At 42.4% G+C, this 21,342-nt stretch overlaps 1 protein-coding gene across 2 annotated transcripts in view; it reads right to left on the reverse strand.

Annotated features, from left to right (window-relative positions):
• Window positions 1-723: 723 nt before the first annotated feature.
• Window positions 724-21,342, reverse strand: part of GSTZ1 (glutathione S-transferase zeta 1) — a 63,574-nt gene continuing 42,955 nt past the window's right edge. Inside the window, exons 5-9 of one of the 2 annotated variants that reach the window (XM_069208417.1) lie at window positions 20,073-20,198; window positions 18,330-18,408; window positions 15,494-15,546; window positions 14,151-14,200; window positions 724-2,607 (exon numbers count right to left, since the gene is read on the reverse strand). In XM_069208417.1, coding sequence (XP_069064518.1) covers window positions 2,481-2,607; window positions 14,151-14,200; window positions 15,494-15,546; window positions 18,330-18,408; window positions 20,073-20,198 — 435 coding nt within the window. In that variant the 3' untranslated portion in view covers window positions 724-2,480. The remainder of the gene's footprint in view (window positions 2,608-14,150; window positions 14,201-15,493; window positions 15,547-18,329; window positions 18,409-20,072; window positions 20,199-21,342) is intronic. The other variant, XM_069208416.1, reaches the window with a different exon arrangement.

Consider the following 21,342-nt stretch of genomic DNA (forward strand, 5'->3'; position numbering starts at 1 on the left):
ACTACGATAAAGAACACATTCTGTGTGATATGATACAAATAATGCGATCTTCTGTACAACTGAGGAGGGCGAGAACTGGAAGCATCTAGTGAGCTGTTGCTTAAAAAATGTCTGGCATTTACTTGACATATATTGCCGGCATAATCGGCGGACTGTATCCAGCCTTGTTTAGGCACATAGCTCCTTTCACTTCTCTTTAAGAAGGAATGTTGCTACTAGCAACCAGGGTGAGACACATTCACTGATACATATATAAATAAGTATTTTTACATATCAAGATTGGGCTATTTTTCAGTGCACACTTTCGTTATGTTCGGGGTTGCCAATATAATCCTGATCTTTGCTACCGTTTTGGTACATATGTTTAGTAGTACGTTACTCTATAAGGATGCCTGTAGTTTACAATCTATAGATGTCATTAATGTATGTGACAATTGAGGGAGAGGCCTAACTAACTTGGTACTTGTTTGGTCACTGGCAAAACTTTAAATCCCAAAACGGGCTCATCCATCCCTACCAGATAAGAAAGGGGCCAATGGGAGACCTCTCCGTTTTCTCCACTCTGTAGGACAGGTTGGTATACCTTTATGGTCTGGGGCCCAAGTGAATCTACTGGCTAGGACCAAAAAGTATTTTTGACATGCATCACATAGTCACATGCAAGATACATGTTAATGACACTGATGTACATTAAACATTAATACAGAAAAGGACTCCTCAGTATTAACAGCAGTTCATATTTATTGTGCCATCATTAGATTCTAAAATTTCTCAGAGAAATCTTTTTCTTTGAAAATTTCACACGATTAAGTAAAGGTTTGGATGGTTTCAGCAAATCAGTTTTCAGCCCTTTAATATGTTTTTACTGTTGCCATTATTAATATACCTTTTTTTTTTTTTTTTTTTTTTTTTTACACTGCTAGGCGTTTGATTTGTGGATTCCACCCAAGTCCTTTGCTCATAAATGTCCTTATTTCATTTTGAAAGAAAAATAAATCACACTTTATTAGTTACCTGTGTAATTTTGGTCACATATTCTGGTTTTGATAATAGTTAACTTTGATAATTTGCAAAAATAATGTTTTTGAGATGTGCTGGTACCTTTTACGTTTTAAGAAGGGATCTCGAGAAGCTGCCGTAATGCACTTGTCATTGGTACTAGTGCGTTGAATGCATTAATAAGGTTAAAACTAGTCCCTTCTTGCGGGTCATCCCTTTTGCAAAGTGATTTCTCAGGGTGTGATCTGGGCCTACTATATGATGTACATTCAAAACCAGGACTTGCTGAAAGTCCCCTCCATTACACTGGGCTTCATGGCAGCCACGGGTTTTTAAAGTTGGCATAGTCCTTTCCTGTGATACGGTCCAGAACATGGCAAGGGATGTCATCACTGTGCATCTGAAGCATTTTACACGTACAGTGTGTAGTATGTGCCTGCATACTGATATATAAGTGTGCTCCCTGATGTTTTGAGGCATCCTACACCTACTTTCTTTCTGCCTCTGAGGAGTACACATTTCCTATCTCCTCTGACATTAGTGCCCATTTCGTGCAATTTGTTCTGCCAACAGTGGCCTCCCTCATTAGAACATCAGGGAAATCCATTGTAGTATTTACAAGAGTGCCACTTTGAAGTGACAATTCCCCCCAGCTGCCTTAAAGGAAACCGCCTGAATGCTGTCTGTATATCTTGTTTGTGAAACTCGGTATACAATTAAAAATGAAGCAGGACAGACGTTTATTACAATGGTAAACTGTTAACTCAACTGTGTATGGCATTTAGCAGCGTGACACACCATATTCGCACATAGTGGCTACAGATTATGGCAAAAAATATTCCGCACACGAAGAGGCCGCTCTCAGTGTGATCTATGGCCTCCTTCACCCAAGCTGCCCCACCACCCTACTGCGAAAAAAGTTACCCTGACAACCTTAGTTATTGATTCAACCCACGTAAGATATGTTGAACTCTCATCTTCGATTTAGAATTGTTTGCCTACATTACTGCATTCATACATGGTAAGAAACACATCATTAGGTAGATGTTTGGCATCTTGCTGCATAGCGTTGATTTTGTCCACTGATGCCTCTTTGGAACGGTCATAGCATGTGGGCTGCTCAGATGATGCTTAACCCACAAGTAGGCGTCTGGTGTGCAGAGTGTGATAAAGTGCCTGGTTAGAACTCTGCAAAAGGCGGATGCCGCTAGACTCCTACTCCATAATGGTGCTTGTCTGGTGAGGTTGCAGATGGGTAGCATGAGTTCTAGGATGACAGGATGTTTCTACGTTTAAAGGTGGTCTCTGATGAAGACACTGCCACGCAAGCATGCTGAGGTTTGAGTTGACACTAGCATTGAAGGATGGGTTCAGGGATTGCACTGAAGAGGCATATTTGATTCTGGGCTGGTAGGATTGTATTCTGCAATGAAGAGGAGAAGCTGGAAGTCCAGGCTGGACTAGGAGATTCACCAATGCTGTTAGGCCCGCATCTCTGGTGGGGTGTCAGGCTGCCGGGAGGGATGGGCCTGCTTAAAAGCCTCCAGCTCCAGAAGTGCTTGGTTGATCCTGGTGATGGTTGGATAAGGCGTGAGATCCACTTTAAACCTGCAGAACAAAGGTTTAGAAAGCCATTAATGGACACTCTTAAAGCATACTGAATATACTCAATCATAGCTGCAGCACCAAATGGTGAATGAACTCTCCTATGAAAGGCACATATTAACTTTATTTTTTGATGGTAATGTGGAGGTCAAAAACAATGAAAGATGGAGAAAAACATAAGGAACCAAATAATGTAAATGACATGGTGAATAAAAAGTGAGAAACCCTTATTATGTGGCATGCAGTAGAACATACGTTCTTTTGAACAGGAAACGGTACCATCTCAGGTGGTCGTCTGGCTGGAGGATAGATCAAGTCGCACGGTAGGTGACTTGCATTGTATCTAGTGCTACATAGCCGTACTACATGCATGTCAAGCTTTGGCTGATCCAATACAAATACTTATTAGACGCTATATTAAACTTGTATGTAGCCATACGTTTGACCACGCACAATAAAACAATCATCCCTATATGAACGAATCTAATTGTATGTCCTGCATTTAGTAATGCCATAAAATATGTATTTATGGCAAAAAGTCATTTGAATGATAAGTTCATTTACAAAGACCCCTCTGCATCCTTGAAGAGGCATGTCTAAGGGGCCTTCCCCCAAACCATCCAATTCTCCTCTAATGTTACTACTAGATTTTGTCTTGAATAATATTCATTTAAAGCAGGGAATTGCAAACTCATTCTTTGTAACGCAGATCAGATGCTTACATCTGTGGCAAGACTTCTGTTACTTACTGAAAAGAAGAACGGAAATGGAAGCAGCTGTGGTGCTACTGATGTTGAATTGTCCTTATCCAAGGTTGATGAGAGCGATGAAAACCTAACAGTGGCTCGGCACAATCGATACTGTCCTCATAAGGAAAGTATGTTTTATTGATTTACATACTAATATGCTTGAGTTATTTAAAACCGCACAAAGCAATAAACAAAATTTAAACAAAAATAAATACTCTTCGCGATCATTCATAAACCACACACTCCCAGTCATTTGCCAAGATGTTTAATCCAAGAAAATAAGCTCCAGCAGAGGGTGAGAGTTTGCAATTTGGTATTTGTGTAGTGGAATTATGTGGCACGGTGAATATATATGGATGAGAGCTGCATAGAATAGATAGAGAGGACTAGGTAGTTTATTTAGGAACTGGTGGCAGCTTCCCTCACACAGAAGGTACAATGCAAGCTTCTCTCACAGAGAAGGTACAATGTAAGCTTCCCTCACACACCAGATACAGTGCAGGCAGCAGTGCAAACTTCCCTCACACACACCAGATACAGCACATCAGCAGTGCAAGCTTGCCTCACAGAGAAGGTACAATGGTAGCTTCCCTGACACACAAGGTACCATGCAAGCATTCCTCACAGAGAAGGTACAATGCATGCTTCCCTCACACACAGCAGATGCAATACAGGCAGCAGTGAAAGCTTCACTCACAGACAGCAGATGCAGCAATGTAATCTTCCCTCTCACACAGCAAATACAGCGCAGCAGCAGTGCAAGCTTCCCTCACACACAGCAGATACAGCACAGGCAGCAGCAGTACAAGCTTCCCTCCACGCAGCAGATACAGCATAGGCTGCTGCAGTGCAAGCTTCCCTCACACACAGAGGATACAGCATTGGCAGGAGAAGTGCAAGCTTCCATCTTAGAATGTACAATGTAAGCTTCCCTTACACAAGAAACAGATACAGTGCAGGCAGCAGTGCAAGCTTCCCTCATACACACCAGATACAGCAGTAGTGCATGCGTTCCTCACACAGAAGGTACTATGCAAGCGTAGCTCACACAGAAGGTACCATGCAAACTTCCCTCATACAAGAAACCGATACATAGCAGCCAACAGTGCAAGCATCTTTCACAAACACCATATACAGCACAGCAGCAGTGCAAGCTTCCCTCACAGAGAAGGTACCAGGCTAGCTTCCCTCACACAGAAGGTACCATGCAAGCGTAGGTTGACCTAAAAGCAGAAGAGTAGCTTTCAGACCGAAAACACGCCTTCCTGATGAGGGACGAGTGAAAAGCAGATTTTGTTTGTGTCATGCCCAAACACGCCGAAACCCTTTTTGCAGTTAAATGTATAAAACATATACAATATCTTTCCCTTTATTTCAACCAAAAGTAGATTCTCCGAATGCAGTGATCAAACGACAAAGCCACCTTGGCCATTTACAGTGACCCTGTCTGTGACAAACTGCTATCTCAAAAAACATCTAAGGCCAGTCTTGTGTTACAACTAAAATATCAAGGCTTAAGAACTAACCAACGTCTCTTATGCTGCCCTTTTTGTGACCATCTATGTGCACTCTAATGAAATAAAGGTACGTAGAACGGAAAGTCTTCAGCTGTTTATTTCAGACCCAAGCCGGAACTCGTTGGCATCAAAACCTAGCCAGGCTCAGAACACTGAACACGGGCACGATGCTACACAAACCCAAGGCAATAGCAGTTGAACCATCAAACCTCTGAAAAAGACACAGAAAAGCAAGCCTCCGCTCTTTGAAGGGAACAATATGAAACTAACCCAATATAAAACAAACAAATACCAGAAGAGCATGAAAACACATTGCCCCTTTCTTGCACAACAAAAGCATGCTGCTCCTCCTCTGCGGTCAGACCCAAATTCTACTCCACAGCATATGTAATTATTGTTGCGTATTTACGGCTGAGCCAGAGAAAGAAGGTTGGGACTCCCATAGCATTGACAGGGTATAAAAAGGCTCAATCAATGGTGGCAATGCTCGAATTCCACCTTAGCCGAGACTGGTTTTGAAGAGGCGGCGGAAGAAAAAAAAGTTTTCTTATTTTTATTTGCTGATCGGAGCACAACAGCTGAGTTAAAGGCAAAGCAGAGCATGTGGATTGTTAAATGGGCAGGCACCGGTCATTCGGAGGAATCAGACAAACATGAGCAGGAAACGCAGACAAGCAGCAATGTGGGTGGGGTTTGGGGACAGGGGAAATCCTCTGCCTTCAGAAAAAGGACATTTCCTTGTGTCTGGCATTTGATCTCTATGTTTGAGGGCACAGCAAATGGGAGGAGATAACACAAATGACAGCCCTGTAAGGCTAACAGGAGCAGGGAAGAAATCAAGCGCTCTGGTCAAATGCTCTTAGAGAAAGGGAAAAGTAGTCCCCAAACACATGGTACAGTGAGAAGAGTGGAAGAGTACAACTACTGGGGAACTGCTCAGTGGATTGAAAAGGAGGGACAAATAGCAAAGATTGACCACTAGCAAGCAATGATTTTTAAAGTACACTGAAACAAACCAGGGAAATGCAGTATGCCCACAAAGAAGTATATACAAGCGGTCTTGAAAGCTCGACCTAAACAACAGTGGTAAGTTCCCAGAATCAGAAATCGGACACAGTAAAGGACACTGGTATTCCAAGCTATTCTCCACCCTGGGGAATTGGGACTTGTTAATTCCGCCCTTAAATGTCCGGGCAACTATAAATGGAAGCCTGTATGTATGATGTCACTGCTGCCTACTCCTGAGAACTATTTGTTATTTCCCTTACACCAGGATACTGTAAACTCCATAAACAAATGAGCTGAGGTGCTGTTTGCCTTGTTAGGGATGTGTCAAAGCAGAGTGTTGCATTCTACCAAAAGTTTTCACAACTAAAGCAAGCACCAGAGCCGTCACATCCCTTGTTCAGTGGTGGTCTTCAAGTCTGTTGTCTAGGTTAAATCAGTCATCTGTATACTTTGCCAGGAAATCTGGTGTTCTCACTTTCGGAGGCGAGCAATTCTAGGGCTCTGCTTTTTTGACGGGTTGTAGTGCCACTCTTTAGTGTGGGTGTACAAATGCTTGTTAGACTTTCCATCCTTGGCGTGGTCTCCCTTAACTTTTTGCCTCTGTTTCCCAGGTTGTTGATGTGTGCTAGACTCTGATTTTACTGTTTTTGTTACTGTGGGCACTTTACCACTGCTAACCAGTGCTAAAGTGCAAGTGTTCCTTTACAAAATGTGTATGTAATTGGCTTATCCATGATTGGCATATTTGATTTATTAGTAAGTCCCTAGTACAGTGCACTAGAGGTGCCCAGGGCCTATAAATCACATGCTACTAGTGGGCCTGCAGCACTGGTTGTGCCACCCACATAAGAAGCTCTGTAATCATGTCTCAGACCTGCCACTGCAGTGTCTGTGTGTGCAGTTTTAACTGTAAATTCGACTTGGCAAGTGTACCCACTTGCCAGGCTTAAACCTTCCCTTTTCTTACATGTACGGCACCCCTAAGGTAGGCCCTAGGTAGCCCCAAGGGCAGGGTGCAGTGTATGGTTAAGGTAGGACATATAGTAATGTGGTTTATATGTCCTGACAATGAAACATTGCTAAATTCATTTTTCACTGTTGCAAGGCCTGTCCCTCTCATAGGTTAACATGGGGCTACCTTTAAATCGGATTAAAGTGTAGACTCCCTTTGGGAGCGGATGGACATGTGGACTTTGGGGTCTCTGAGCTCACAATTTAAAAATACATCTTTTAGTAAAGTTGATTTTAAGATTGTGTGTTTGAAAATGCCTCTTTTGGAAAGTGAGCATTTTCTTGCTTATACCATTTCTGTGACTCTGCCTGTTTGTGGATTCCCTGTCTGGGTCAGTTTGACAGTTGGGTTGGTTGCACCTCACACTAGACAGTGACACAAAGGGAGCTGGGGTGTAGCCTGCATATCCTGATGAGCCATCTGTGCTAGGAGAGAGGGGCGGAGTGGTCACTTACACCTGAAAGGGCTGTGCCTGTCCTGACACAATGCAGTCTCCAACTCCCTGGTGAGTGTCTGGGGCCTGGCCTGGACAAGGCAGGATTTCACATTCAAAAGAGACTTTACTTTGAAGTAGGCCTACTTCAAAGGAGAAATTGGGTATAAGAAGGGCACCCAAAACCACAGACTTTAGCTCAGTTCTGGACATCAAGAGGAACCTCTGCCTGGAGAAGAGCTGAGGAGAAGTGCTGCCCTGCCTGTGACTGTGCTTTAAGGAGCTATCCTGCAGTTGTGGCTTCTGCCAGAGTAAGAGGGCAAAGACTGGACTTTGTGTGCCTTCCATCTTGTGAATAAATCTCCAAGGGTTTGATTTAGAGCTTGCCTCCTGTTGTTTGAAGTCTCAGGGACAGCAAAGACTTTTCTCTGCCAGCACCTGGAGTCTCTCGAGAGGCTCCTACTCTGCCCTGTGGTGCCCATCCAGTTCCTGGGACCCTGAAAGGAGAAGCTGGCAGCATAAAGACAAGGAAATCCACGCACAAAGCGACATGCGGGGAAAAGATTGACACAACTCTGATCTGTGGCTGAAAAAACAACGCGCCGCAGGCTCCGCAGCTGAGAAACGACGCTTGCAGGAAACGCGACCAAAGAATCGACACACGGAGCAGGAGAAACCGCACGGAGCAGGAGAAATGACGCACGGAGCAGGAGAAATGACGCACGGAGCAGGAGAAACTACGCACAGCATCGCTGTCGGAGGCTGGGAGATCACAACCCGTGCTGCGGGGTTTTCGGATCATCGGGCGGCTGGATTTCCGACTCAAGTACCTCTGTGCGTGGAAAAACAACGCAAGGCCTGCCCGGACCTGAGAGTGCTGACCGGATCGACGCATCACTCTCCTGCAGAGAGAAGAAACGACGCGCCCCGACCCGGCGAAAGGAGAAACGACGCACGGTCCCGCTCGTGAGTGGAATCAACGCCTCGCAAGCCCTTTTTGACGCCCACTCTGCCGTGCTGGGTTATTTGTGGGGGGTGCACCAGGTACATTTTCACGCTAGCAGCGCTAGTGTGTGTTTAAAACTACTTAAAGACTCTTTTTGCATTTCTTTTGATAACTTGACTTGTGTATTGTGGATTTTTGTCGTTTTGGTCTTGTTTTGTTTAGATAAATATTTCCTATTTTTCTAAACTGGTGTTGTCATTTTGTAGTGTTTTCATTAAGTTACTGTGTGTGGTGGTACAAATACTTTACACCTAGCACTCTGAAGTTAAGCCTACTGCTCTGCCAAGCTACCAAGGGGGTAAGCAGGGGTTAGCTGAGGTTGATTCTCTTTTACCCTGACTAGAGTGAGGGTCCTTTCCTTGAACAGGGGGGGTAACCTGACTGTCAACGAAATACCCCATTTCTAACAATGCTCATGCCTACTCCTCACACTGCCCACCAGGTGCTGCTCCTCAGACAGTCCACTAATGTGAACTTCTTACACTTTCATCCAGACAAGCTGCTCACACTGACCAGAAATGCCAGGTCCTTACAATGGTGACTGGTGCTAGTTCCCTAGCTATCCATTGGTGCTCCTCACACTACCAACAAATACTAGCTGATCCTTCCTCTGCCAGGTAGAGCAAAACCCTCACTATTTCTTTATTTTGTTCACCAGTGCTAGCACTTCACATTACACACTTTTGATGACTCCTCTCTTGCTGCTTAACAGTGCCATCACCTCATGATGATGCTTATCAGTGGTTGCTTCTTATATTGCCACACAATGCCCTTGCTGTCCACCACTGCTAGCTTCTCCAACCCTGAGCTTAACAGATCTTGCACAGATTCGATCATGCCACATTCATAACCTCTTCAAGCACTCAGATTTCCAAATGCAACCTTACAGCAGATGCTACCTATATTGCTCCACTGTGTGCACACTCAACTAGGAATACCCATAAACTTTGCAGCTCTTTATGCACATAAACCTCCTAACACCATCACTAACCTATTAGATCTAAATGAAATACAACAATTGTGTGGATACTGTTCACTCTCTAGATGTTCTAGGTCCATCATTTACGACTTCTCAAATGCAAACCCCTCCAATCGGCCCCTGCTCATCCCCAGGACTAACCACACTGCTTAGCACTACCGTTTCACGCATGTCTTCCTTCATACTCTTAACATTGTCTTCATGGGAGTGATCGTCCCACTTCTACATTAAAATCACCAAATGTACTTCTTCATTCCCCCACCTTTGACAAATTCCAAACCTTACAAATTCTCACTCTCTGAGCCCTTCGGCAAATCTCAACTACTTCATGGCGATCTGTCCATACAGAACCACCCTTTCCATTCTGCACATCCATTTTGCCAGTTGCACTGATCTTTCCCTGTAAGATCCCCCACCTACAGTGGCGGCTGGTGACATTTGAATGTGGTGGGGTGTAAAAGTTGGGTATGACTTATGTAGGGAGTGAAGCGAGCAAGCTTAATGGACAAACGTGGGGTCCAAGGTAAGTCCTCCTCCCAAGAAAAAATTGAAAATTGATTGATAAATGGTGCATTTGAAAGCAAGGTTTATAAAGCAGTGGGGATGTATAGCCTTGAAATACAAAAACACATTAAAATCTGCCCAATATCTTACTGCATTAATATGTTCAACAATTACTTTAATGCGAAAATTGTATAATGTGACAACTTCAGGCCCTTTAAAGTGTGTGCTTGCCCTGTGTCTTGCACTGCATGCCGCATCAATCTTTTGGAAGAAAATGCTCTAACCAGACATCGGGAATCACGTACAGCTGCTGGCTGCAATCAATCCTAGAGAAATATGTGCAAAGAGATCTTTAGGTGGGATCAAAACAGTGGGGAGCTCAGTAAAATAAATTTCTGTGATTCCCATAGTGTCTCACTCGGCCTGTATTTTGGTTTCTCTCTGATATGGTATTGCATCCAGAAACATAACACAACTGACATACACCTAAAACCTGTCAGTACTATTGACTTTGTCAATGTTTGCTAGGTGTTTAAGATAAATAAGTAATAACAATGATAAGCTATAAATAATCACATTGGAAATGTTTAATTTCTGAAATTGTGAGACTGTGAATTAAACATTATTGAGGACTATGGAAGGAGAAAGGCCTTCAATTATGTGGTACTTTACGTTAGATATGTATGCCCTTTTTATCTTCACATCTCATCCATTGCACATTTTCAACCTACTCTAGTCCCTCTTTCCTGAATGCACTCCCTCACGTCTCCCTCATTTTACCACCCCAAACATACACTTCACTCATTCACATTTAAGCATGTTATTTAATTTTGCTTTTTCCTTCTGAATATTCATACCTCTATGCAGTCCTTTGCGCACATTCACACTGAATTTCATGTGCAACTGGAATACATGACCATTGTTCTGTGTGCTCTGCAGAGAGACCAACCCTCAGGCTCTTTGCTTTGCCTTCAGCCTCAGCACTCATAATCAAAGCCCCTCATAAACACCTGGCATGACTCAAAGTATGCACTATGCAAGAGTAATACAATGTCCAGAAACACAGCATGATGAAACAGCTAACTCTCTTTAAAGTGATTACTCTGACCATTGTTTTGTGTGGATACTGTCATAGACCACAATGGAAATTAAGGGCTTTAGAGCAGTTAGCCCTGCGTTGTACGTCACAGTGTAGAAAGTTTATTTACTGCCTGGCTTCCATCTTGTGCTTCAAAGCGAGGCGGGCAGGCAGCCTGGGACAGACAGCCCAGACTTAAGATCATTTCTCTAAACAAATCAATGCATTTATCTCTAAACAAGTCGATCTATTTCATATTTTTTATATGAATGTGTAGAAATTTGAGAGGTGCAGCCCCTCAGCCCTAAAAAAGAAACAACCTCTGCCCACGTAATAACACTAGCTTCACTGTAGAATGGCCCACAAAGAAATGAGATGAGACAAAACTTAGGTTGGCAAGTTACAATATAACAGCCATTCACTCCTTTTCCTAGGGTCACCATGGTATTCAACGTCTCCACTCCATAAGAATAGAAGAGACTCTACTTGTGCCACTGAGCATGCCTACCCAGAGATTTCCCCAAATGTTTGGCAGCCCCAGAAGGAGCTTCTAGGTAAAGAAATACCTGTTTTAATGGTAGTCTCCTGGTCGACACCTCTACCGTGCTCCCGGTCAGGTTGTCAATCTCCCACAGAGTGCTCTTTTTAAGAATTTAAACCCCTTTCAAATGAACAACTCTTGTGGTTGTACCGTAACTGTGGGACACTCAGTTACTTATGGTAACCCTAGGGTGACCAGATTTTGAGAGGTCAAAACCGCGACAGGCCAACATAGAACTAGGCATATATTTATATACATGATCACACATATAACTATGTACATTAAACAAATAAATATTTTATTTATTTATGTCTTCCAAACGAATGGTGTCTATAACAGGAAGGTATTGGGAGCAGGTCTTACCATAGGTATAAGTGTTTTAAAAATCAGTGCCAAAAACTGTTTGTGTACATATGTAATGTATGTCACACGTGCACACACACACACACACACACACACACACACACACACACACACACACACACACAAACAGCACATGCCACAGATTTCTTTCTTTTTTTTTTTTTTAAACACTTTCACCAATAACAGGACCTTCTCCCCTCTGCTGGGACAATAAATTGAGGGTCCAGCTAAGCTCCTGTTGCGTTGCTTGAAAAAGGCTGATGCAATGCAGCATCAGGAATGATTAACTATTCCATACAACAGATACACGTAGAAGTAAGAGAATATGAAGTAATTCAAATACTCAATCTTCTTCCAAAAAACAGGACATGTATTTGAAATTGTTAAGGGTCGGGACACCAAGACAGAACTCTGAAAAACAGGACTATCTTGGAAAATCCAGGATGTCTGGTCACCCTAGTTTACGCAACCCTCACTGGTAGATTGCCAGGTCACAAACTGGGGAGCACAAACCCATATAGGGAATAGTATAATTGATGCTTGCAATTTTCTTAAGATGACCTTTTCACAGGATGTCAGCCCTCCAAACTCCACAACGGATGCGAAACCCCCCATCATTCCCTTAATGTACTCCATGGGTGGCAGCAGGGCCATATAACACTCGCTTTGGAGCCATCACCTCACAGAGCAGAATGTGGGCAATCGCAGGAACCAAGACTCCACAGTTCCGTTTCATGGTGCCAGCTAGCATATGAGATACAAGCCTTGCTTATTATGGTAGCATCTCACCTGCCTAAAAACAAAGATGTGTGATTAGTTTACTGAATTATGCCAGCAGACGGTCTTTCAGGTAAACTAACCTGTAAGGGGTGGTAATAGTTAGGAATGTAAGGGATAAAAACAAAGCTTGGTACCAAATAAGTAAGAAGTGTTCTAAAGTCCTAGGAAGTCGACTTGAAGTAGCTGCGGTGCTGACGAAGTAATATACACCTTTCCTCCTCGTGGAGCCTCTGAAACACACTAGCTTCTTCCTGCTATTTGTAAGCAGGCTTTGGAGACATTTGTTTCTGAATGAGGGGGTATGTGCATTGAAATGGGGATCATGGTGGACATAATTAGCTCTTGCGAAATCCCTTCCATGTCTATTTTCTTATCTAATGATCAACACGTTTCAATGTTTGCACAAATTATTTGCTACAGAACAAAATAGACCTCCATTCTCTTGCCACTGACATCAACCCAATAAACAAGCACGAATGGTAGCCACATCTAGTCAAAAGAGGGATGTGTCTCCAGTATTAATTATACAGCAGGCATGCCCATCCTCTCAAGGAGAGGTTTTGGAGGCAACATTTGGCTAAATAGTCCACGTGGTGTGTTAAAATATCTATTTTTCCAGATCATATTGGTTAAAAGGCATAGCTTTCAGGATTAGTTCTGAAGGTGTATTTAAGAATTCATCATTGCCTAAAAAGGTCTGAGTGACCAGAGGCCTTTTTCCTCTAACACAGAAAATACATTTGTATATAACGGAGATGTGGGTGACCATCTGGTAATATGATATCTACCTAAATGAGAAACCGTGCTCATTAAGATACTGTGCCCAGAAGAAAATATACCCATTAGGAATTCTGTTAAGTGATCTACAGCCCAACATAGTCCATGTGCAGTGAATATCCTCAGTAGAGTTAAAATTCTCAAACTATGCCAGTTAGACTCATGGTGCCAGTAAATAACTCCTTTAAAATAATGTGCCGCTTACTATTACAATAGAAATCACGTGCTTGTGAATATCTTTACAATTGACAGTGAGTATCTATATTAGTAGTGGGGTGTCATGTGGTATCCCTTTTAGGGTATTGGTGGAGATTTATTTTTCCATTTACAATTCATGCTGGTGTCACTATCCCATTTATAATTCTGGTTACAGAGAATGTCTTAGCTGTGTATATATAAATTACAATTCCTGTGTTTGTAATTATCCTAATTAGAGGATCTTACCGAGTTAATATTTAAAATTAGAGTTAGCCAGTAAAAATGTCAATTAAAAGTTCTGTATCAGGGAATATTCTAATTACAATTCCTACGTCATTAAATGTGGGACTGCACCTTATATTAGCATTTTTAAGTTACAATATGGCTAAACAGCAGATAGAATCACAGCCAGTCAGGACAGAAAGTGAACAGCCGCTTGTGTGGCAGTGGGGGGGAGCTGGTGTAATACAATACATTCTAGGTATACAAAACATCACTACGGATTCCATATGCACACCACATTGACTTCACCCTGCTCGTGTCTGTACTACACTATAAACTGTGATAAGCTCTCCTGTGTGTCACAAAGCTCCTTGCTTACCTCTCAGCATTGTACACCTGAGGGACCAAGCAGAGATCTGCCATTGAAACCTGCAGGGAAAGAGGGCAGACTATGTAATCTGTACACCACCGACAAACCACAGGAGCTTTTGTGTGCTTACAACTAAACATTGCAATTTCCCTCTTGAGCAAAACATTTCACAAGGATCATCGAGAAAGGACGAGAACAGCAAGAAGCATCCCACACTCATCTTTGGTCATAAAAGCAGGTTCAGAAAATTATTGGTGGTGCCCAAGTAATGTGAACAGCTAGTCAGTGGTCCAAAACCCTCAACCACACTCCAGACCTACACCCACACCCTCAACACACCTAAATAACACACAGCTCGTCTCCAACCAGCCAATGCTGGACACCCATGCTGTCTACCCTTGAACCTGCTAAAGAATGTAGTTTACGTGAGAAATTTGTGTTTGCAGAAACAGAGATGTATTTTATCAAAACAGATATGTTGATATATATTTGAAATAGCTGTTTCAACAATGGGAGCCAAAATATGTCATGTAACCGAGTATATGCAGTATGAATTACAGTAAATGCATATATTTGGTCAAATAGGGTAACTGCACATTTTGCTGTATGGATGGAACGCAGACAGAAGCGCTTTACTAGAACTCCCAGTGTGTAGCCCCTAAAGGACCGGGATCAACGTTCCTTCTGTCACTGTGTCTTGAGTACACTGCATCTATTGCAGAGCTGTGCGTGACACTTTATATTATTTGGTCTGTAACCTCCTTTATAGTGAAGAGTAGATGTACAGCTTCATGAAGGTAAACCTACTGGCAAGCATCTTGTAAAAAAGGGCAATTGATTATGGGAGACAGCTAAACGTTTAAATGTATAAAGGGGTTTCTCAGTCTTATAATTATTTTATTAAAACCACTCTTTTTCCCTGCATACCTAATGCAGGAGTGCAGATCTACAGAACAATATTGTAGTTACTTTAATTATAATAATATTCAGATTAATTTAGAGCTGTATAGACTGATTTAAATCTTCAAATTCATCTAAATTTGTATTGTCTTTACATATTGAAAAGCACTTTAAATATATGTTCCCCATACAGAAAGCAAGGCTTGCACCAGTGAAGTGAAACTAACCTGAGAGACCATTAGCTGAGATAGCAGACAGCAGATCTATGCATCGTAGGACAAAGGAACAGACCCATCTTCAGATCCACTTTTGCACTGTTATTCAAGGCAGGTGAGAAATAGTCACCCAACATTTTGTTACCCTCCTCACAAACCCTTAAACATAAGTGAATGGTTGGGTGCAGGCGCCCATACAAAGTGCACTTCTGACACCAGTACCCTTGTAGCTGTTACCTCATCTTCAACACAGTACTTTCCAGCTGTGTCCTGCAAAAGCTGCTCCAGAGCTGGAAAAAATTGTGAAAATGGTGAAAACTATGAATCTTCATTACAAGTACATTTGCCAGTAAAACATTTGGTTTTAGTCCCCCTCGTTCCCCACTCTCCACTATGTCCCATCACTTCACATCCCGGGTTCCATTCAACTTTAACAGTCTAATCTCCAGTCCTCGCTCGTTGGTAGAGTTTTCACTTAAGTGGCATATTTCACACTTTTCCTTACGAGTTAATGCAAAGCTATGTCTTACTTCTAGTGAGTCTGTTACAGAACCAAGTGCTATAGTGTACAGCAATAGTTGCAATCACATGACTCCTACGCTTTCGTTTAAGGCTCTGGGTTTACTTATAAGTACCCATCATTCTCTCCACTCGTGAACGTCTTACTTCCTCCTGTTTCTCATAGAGAAAACATAATCTATGCAGAGTAGTTGTCACCATCTAACATTTTTTCACACCAAAATAAGCTAGGCTCAAAAAGCACCTGTGGCGGCTGCACAGCACAAATTCAGCACACAGAGAGAAGCACAGTGGACTGGGGTAGATTGGAGCGAAGTGGAGTGAACTGGGATAATTTAGATTAGAGTGGAGTGGGGTAGACTGGAGTGGAGAGGGATCGATTGGAGTTGGGTAGACATGGATGGAGTGGGGTACACTGGAGTGAGATAGGAGTGGGCTGGATTGCTGTAGAGTAGGGTGGAGCGGAGCTGGATAGAGTGGTGTGGGGTAGATTGGGTTAGGGTTGAGTAGATTGGAGTGGAGTAGACTGCACTGGGGCGGACTGGATAGGGAAGATTGGAGTTGGGTAGTGTGGAGTGGGGGTAAGGTAGATTTGAGTGGAGTGAACGGGGTTATATTGGGGTGGAGTGTGTTAGACTGGAGTGGGGTAGATGTGTGTGGCATGTGGTAGTATGGAGTGGAGTGGGCTAGATTGGGTAGAGAGGAATGGAGTGGCGTGTGGTAGTTTGGGGTGGAGTGGGGTAGATTGGGTGGATTGCAGTGGAATAGATTGGGGTAGAGAGGCTTGGGGTAGATGGAGTGGGGCTAGATAGATTAGAGTGGAGGGAGATAGATTGGGGTAGAGTGGGGTAGACTGGAGTGTAGTGGGGATTAGAGTAGGGTAAACTGGATTGGACTTGGGTAGATTGCAGTGGGGTAGATTGGAGAGGGATGAGTGAGGTAGGGTAGACTGGAGCACGGTAGAGTGTGTTAGATTGGAGTGGGGTAGATTTGAGAGAAATGTGGTATACTGGAGTGAAGTGGAGTTGGGTAGATTTGGGTGGAGTGGAGTGTGGGAGATTGTGGTAGACTGGAGTAGATTATGGGGGAGCAGGGTAGATTGGGCTGTGGTAAAATAGAGTGGGGAGGAGTTGCATAGATTGCAGTGCAGTTTGGTGTGGTAAATTGGAGAGGGGTGAAGTGTAGTAGAGTAGATTTGAGTAGGGTAGCTCAGAGTGGAATTGGGTTGACTGGAGTGGAGTGGGCTGGATAGGGGTACATTATAGTGCGTTAGAGTGGAGTGGGGTATATTTGAGTGGAGTGGGTGTAGCCTCGGGTAAATAGGAGTACAGTGGGGTAGATTTGGTTGAATGGGGTGGATTGGGTTAGACTGAGTGGAGCGGTAAAGTGTGGAGTATGCAGGGTGTGGTAGAGCACTGCCATTATAGAAATGCATTTCAATTGAAAAGACCATTACGTTTGCAATGAAATATGGTTTTACTGCACATATATGATAATGTGTGCAAAGGTCATCAGCTGGTTTGTAATGATATGTTTTGAATGTTTTCAAATATTTGTTTCCACCACACTTCAGAATTACAAAGAAAATGTGCCCCATGTGTACTCATTCTGATATATAGTGAAACATCAGCACAGTTCATCTATTTTTTTTGTTGTATACTAGAAAAAACAAAACATCCCTTACAAGGGGGGAACGCAGGTTTGTCACATAAATTATCTCATTTAAAAGTCAGAGAGAGAAAAATAAACACTAAGCTACCTGGAAGAGACCCTGACATTTGACCTCTGTCTTGAATGCACAGCAAATGTGGCAAGATAAGAACAAGATTTAAAGGCCTGTTAACGGAAAGTGAGTTAGTGGAAGAATACAGTAAACAGTTTTTAGGCAACAGGAGGGACCAACTGAACCTGGAGAACCTAAAGGAAATAAAGCCAGGAAGTGTAAGTTACAACCCACAAAGCCAAGGGTAATCAAGGAGCGGAATGCATTCCTAGGTCAACTTTCTGAAAGTCCCCAAGATGTCTTTAGCAAACCAGACAGCTCTGCTGTCCAGTAGGATGCGACAAAAAAAGTGGAACACAACCACTGATGTGCCTGAGCATAGAATGGTAATATGATTTAACTTGTAGCCACACTTCTGTTAGCCCTTTTCCTGGTTTGATTTCTCAACAGACTTTAGACAAATTACAAACAGACTTAAGATTTTGGAACTGTGGTTATAAATAGAAAGACTCAAAAAAACACCAATAGTTAACAAGTTTAGCAATTTGTGCATCTGTTAGGCTCTCAATTGCACACAGTTACAATAGTTCACTGATGTGATTCACACATACTACAAGTAATTGAAAATGCAAGAATAATTTAAAAGTTAAAGGTGCTCAGATTATTTACAGAACACCACATTTATCCTGAGCACAGCTAAATAAAAATGGGATCAGGGAAAGGGTTAATGTAGTGAGAATGGGTCAGGATCCCTCTGGGGGGGTAAACAGCCTTATAAATCGAGATTCCAAAGATCAATAGCAACTACTGTATACCCCATGCTGGAAATACCTTGAAACCCGCGTGTGATGTAATGCTGAGCCCACGAAACCATCTTCTCCTCTCCCACTTGCTTTAGGACAGCCAGGTTCTGCGGGGTTGGAAAATCAATGTCAGAACACTGATCCTGCTAGACACGCACAAACACCCTACCCATCCTTCATCAGTCACATTATGGAATAAATGTAATTCCCAGTGGAAAAAACGCAGTAAAACCTGTATTTTCACCATAGTGCAAGTGCTAGGGCTGATTACTGAATCCTCTGGCATGCAGCCTCACCACCCCCCACCTCCACCCCCCAAAAATACAACGTTCTCGAGCACTGATCCGGCAATGCTGTATTTATTAATGGAACATGTCTGGGTCTACCTGGGTTCGCCAAACTCACCACATTTACTCCACAACACTTTGCTTCACCAATGTATCAGAACAAGTGTAAAGACTCTGCTTAAAGAATGCAGTGACAGTGTTTTTGTATGGTTTTTTGAGTAGGAAAGGTGCTTTGTGCCCGAGATTAAAGGGGCTCCTGAAATATTGAGCCAAGAGCTTCTAGAGGATAACATTAGGCCTCAGCAGCAAAGCTCACAGTCAAAGAAAAGATACTGATCACCATGAGTTATGAGCTTCCAGTGGCAGGGGCAATCACTTTCAAACTATACCCCATATGTCACTTCATAGTTACCAGCCCTCTACGTCAAAACACTCATTCGACCACAAAAATTGCAAAGCGCGGTGCACTCCACTCAAGAATACCAAGATCCAGCACTTAGCAGCTTCAGTATCCTTCTTAGCTGTGACCGTGCCATCTGTTCTGTCAATGCTGCCATTGTCTGTGAAACCAACTCTTACTACCACAGTGTAGTGACTGTGAAACACCTGACAGGGCCACCTCCTTGGCCCAACAAAGGCCATGGGTGTTTGCTTCCTTTTCTATGTTTTCCATCGCTAAGTGTTTCTTCAAGTCCATAACATTTATTTTGGTTTTAGCCGTTCCATTGACATTTGCTGAGGTTTCGAATCGTACCTCTGCTTTGAGAGTGATGCTTTTTTTATTTTTTATTTGATAGCTCCTGCTCAATCTGGGTATTAATAACTTCTCTCACTACAATGCTAAGTTTGGTTTCAATTACATTTGCTTTTCTCCTCTTTTCAAAGAAAGCTATTAAAATTTGGATCATCCGCTGAAGTTTATTGTACTGGTCTACAAGTGCATTTCCCTAGCATGATTTTCTGGCACTGTTTAGTATTGTAACACAAAGGTTTAACTTGTATTGTACTATGTCATTCTATAGCGCTTGCAATTAAGTCCTTATCTAGAGTAGTAGCATGCCACACTGTGGACGTGTGATTGGAAAAGTGTTGTCTTTGCTTGAAGTCTATGTTGGAAGTTCAATGAACATAGTAGTGTGGTTATGGTGCTATGAGATACAGCATTTTGCGGTTTGATGATTAAAATTGTGATGATGTGACTGATCTCATACAATTTAACAGATGGTGCGATTTGTGCCTCCCGAGCAATTCAGGGTATATTAACTTATAACATCTGGAGTGTGAACAGTTTCTGTGGTTTCTAATGCTTGTTATTTTGTCAAAATACGTGCAACCACTGTGGTTTCTGAATATGATAAATATTCCTTCCACAATTAGGTCACTTTAGATGCAAGCCGTTCAAATCACAAACAGGGCAATGAATTCCAGCATTTAATTTCTCTCCAGGCATGCAGTCAGCAATAGAACCCCTCTCCTGAAGGTACCTGAAGAGGCTGGATCCCAGACACAATATGATCAGATATCATCCGGACCTGCGCTCTTTTTTTGGGGTCCTGTGGCAGGAGTCTTGGGGTCGGTCGGGTCTCGTCCAGGTACTGGATGATTGCAAGCTAAAAGAAACAAAAAACGAGAAGGGTTTGGACTAGAATACACTGTTAACATGGGAAGGAGACCTATCCTCTAGGACGAACTGTCACACTGGGATAAATCCTGAACACAGTGGAACTTGACCTAAAATGAAACATGATGCTGGATAACAGGAGGTTCACTCAAAAAAACTGTCAGTATAGAGTATGACTAGAATAAATCTCGAAGAAAATGATAAGGATTTAACAAAGATTGCTGTTTTACCAAACATACAAGAGGTATTTCTAGACGAGAAAAACTAAAATGCATAATGACAACATGTAGCATTATTCTAGTGAACAACAAGACAATGGAGGATACAGACAAAAAAATAAATAGAGCATATGACAGAAATAAACTAGAGTAAACCAAGGGTATGGGATGTTTGGTGTAGAGAACTTATTGACTAAAAATAATAATGTATGAATTATGTTTTGCTTGATCAGCAATACATTCAGTTAATCCATTTTCAGATTAGTATGAATCCAGACCTGAACTGTTAAGCAATGGTTGTACCTTTTCATTTACATTCATCCACTTATTCATAAACAGCAAAGAAAACTTTGTGAAGGAGTCTAGAATTGCCTTAAGTCACTGGCTTACCAACTGGATGGCATGGAAAAGGGCAGGAGATGTGAGCCTCTGGGGCTGAAGGAAGTTGTTTAGATTTCAAGAACCAAATGTATGTAAATAAAGTAGCCTTGGTTAAAAAGGACTATAGTTTAGTTTGTTGCATAACACTAATATTGAGATCATTGTCAAAGCATAGGCATGCAATGGAATCAGGCACATTTCAATAGGAGTGCTAGTGACCGGGAGGCACCCAGAAAAAGAAAATACTACAAGAGTTTTGTAAAACTTCTCAAAGAAGGCTTATGTGAATGGATCAGCCACATTGTTAAATACAATTGAAAAAAGATACTTTTTTTTAACGTAGTGCATTACCTTAAAAAATGCACTAGAGATTGGGAATTGATTAGCAACAAACTTTTGAGTCATACGAGTGAATACAACACACAAGAGACCGCAGACGTCATTTCACAGATTGTGTGTGAGACACAGAACACGGAGGAAACATACGGTGTGAATAAATCGCCGAAAGAGGAAAAGTTGCAGGAGTCCCGACTA

This window comes from Pleurodeles waltl, chromosome 9 (genome assembly GCF_031143425.1).
Source record: "Pleurodeles waltl isolate 20211129_DDA chromosome 9, aPleWal1.hap1.20221129, whole genome shotgun sequence".
Taxonomy (NCBI): domain Eukaryota; kingdom Metazoa; phylum Chordata; class Amphibia; order Caudata; family Salamandridae; genus Pleurodeles; species Pleurodeles waltl.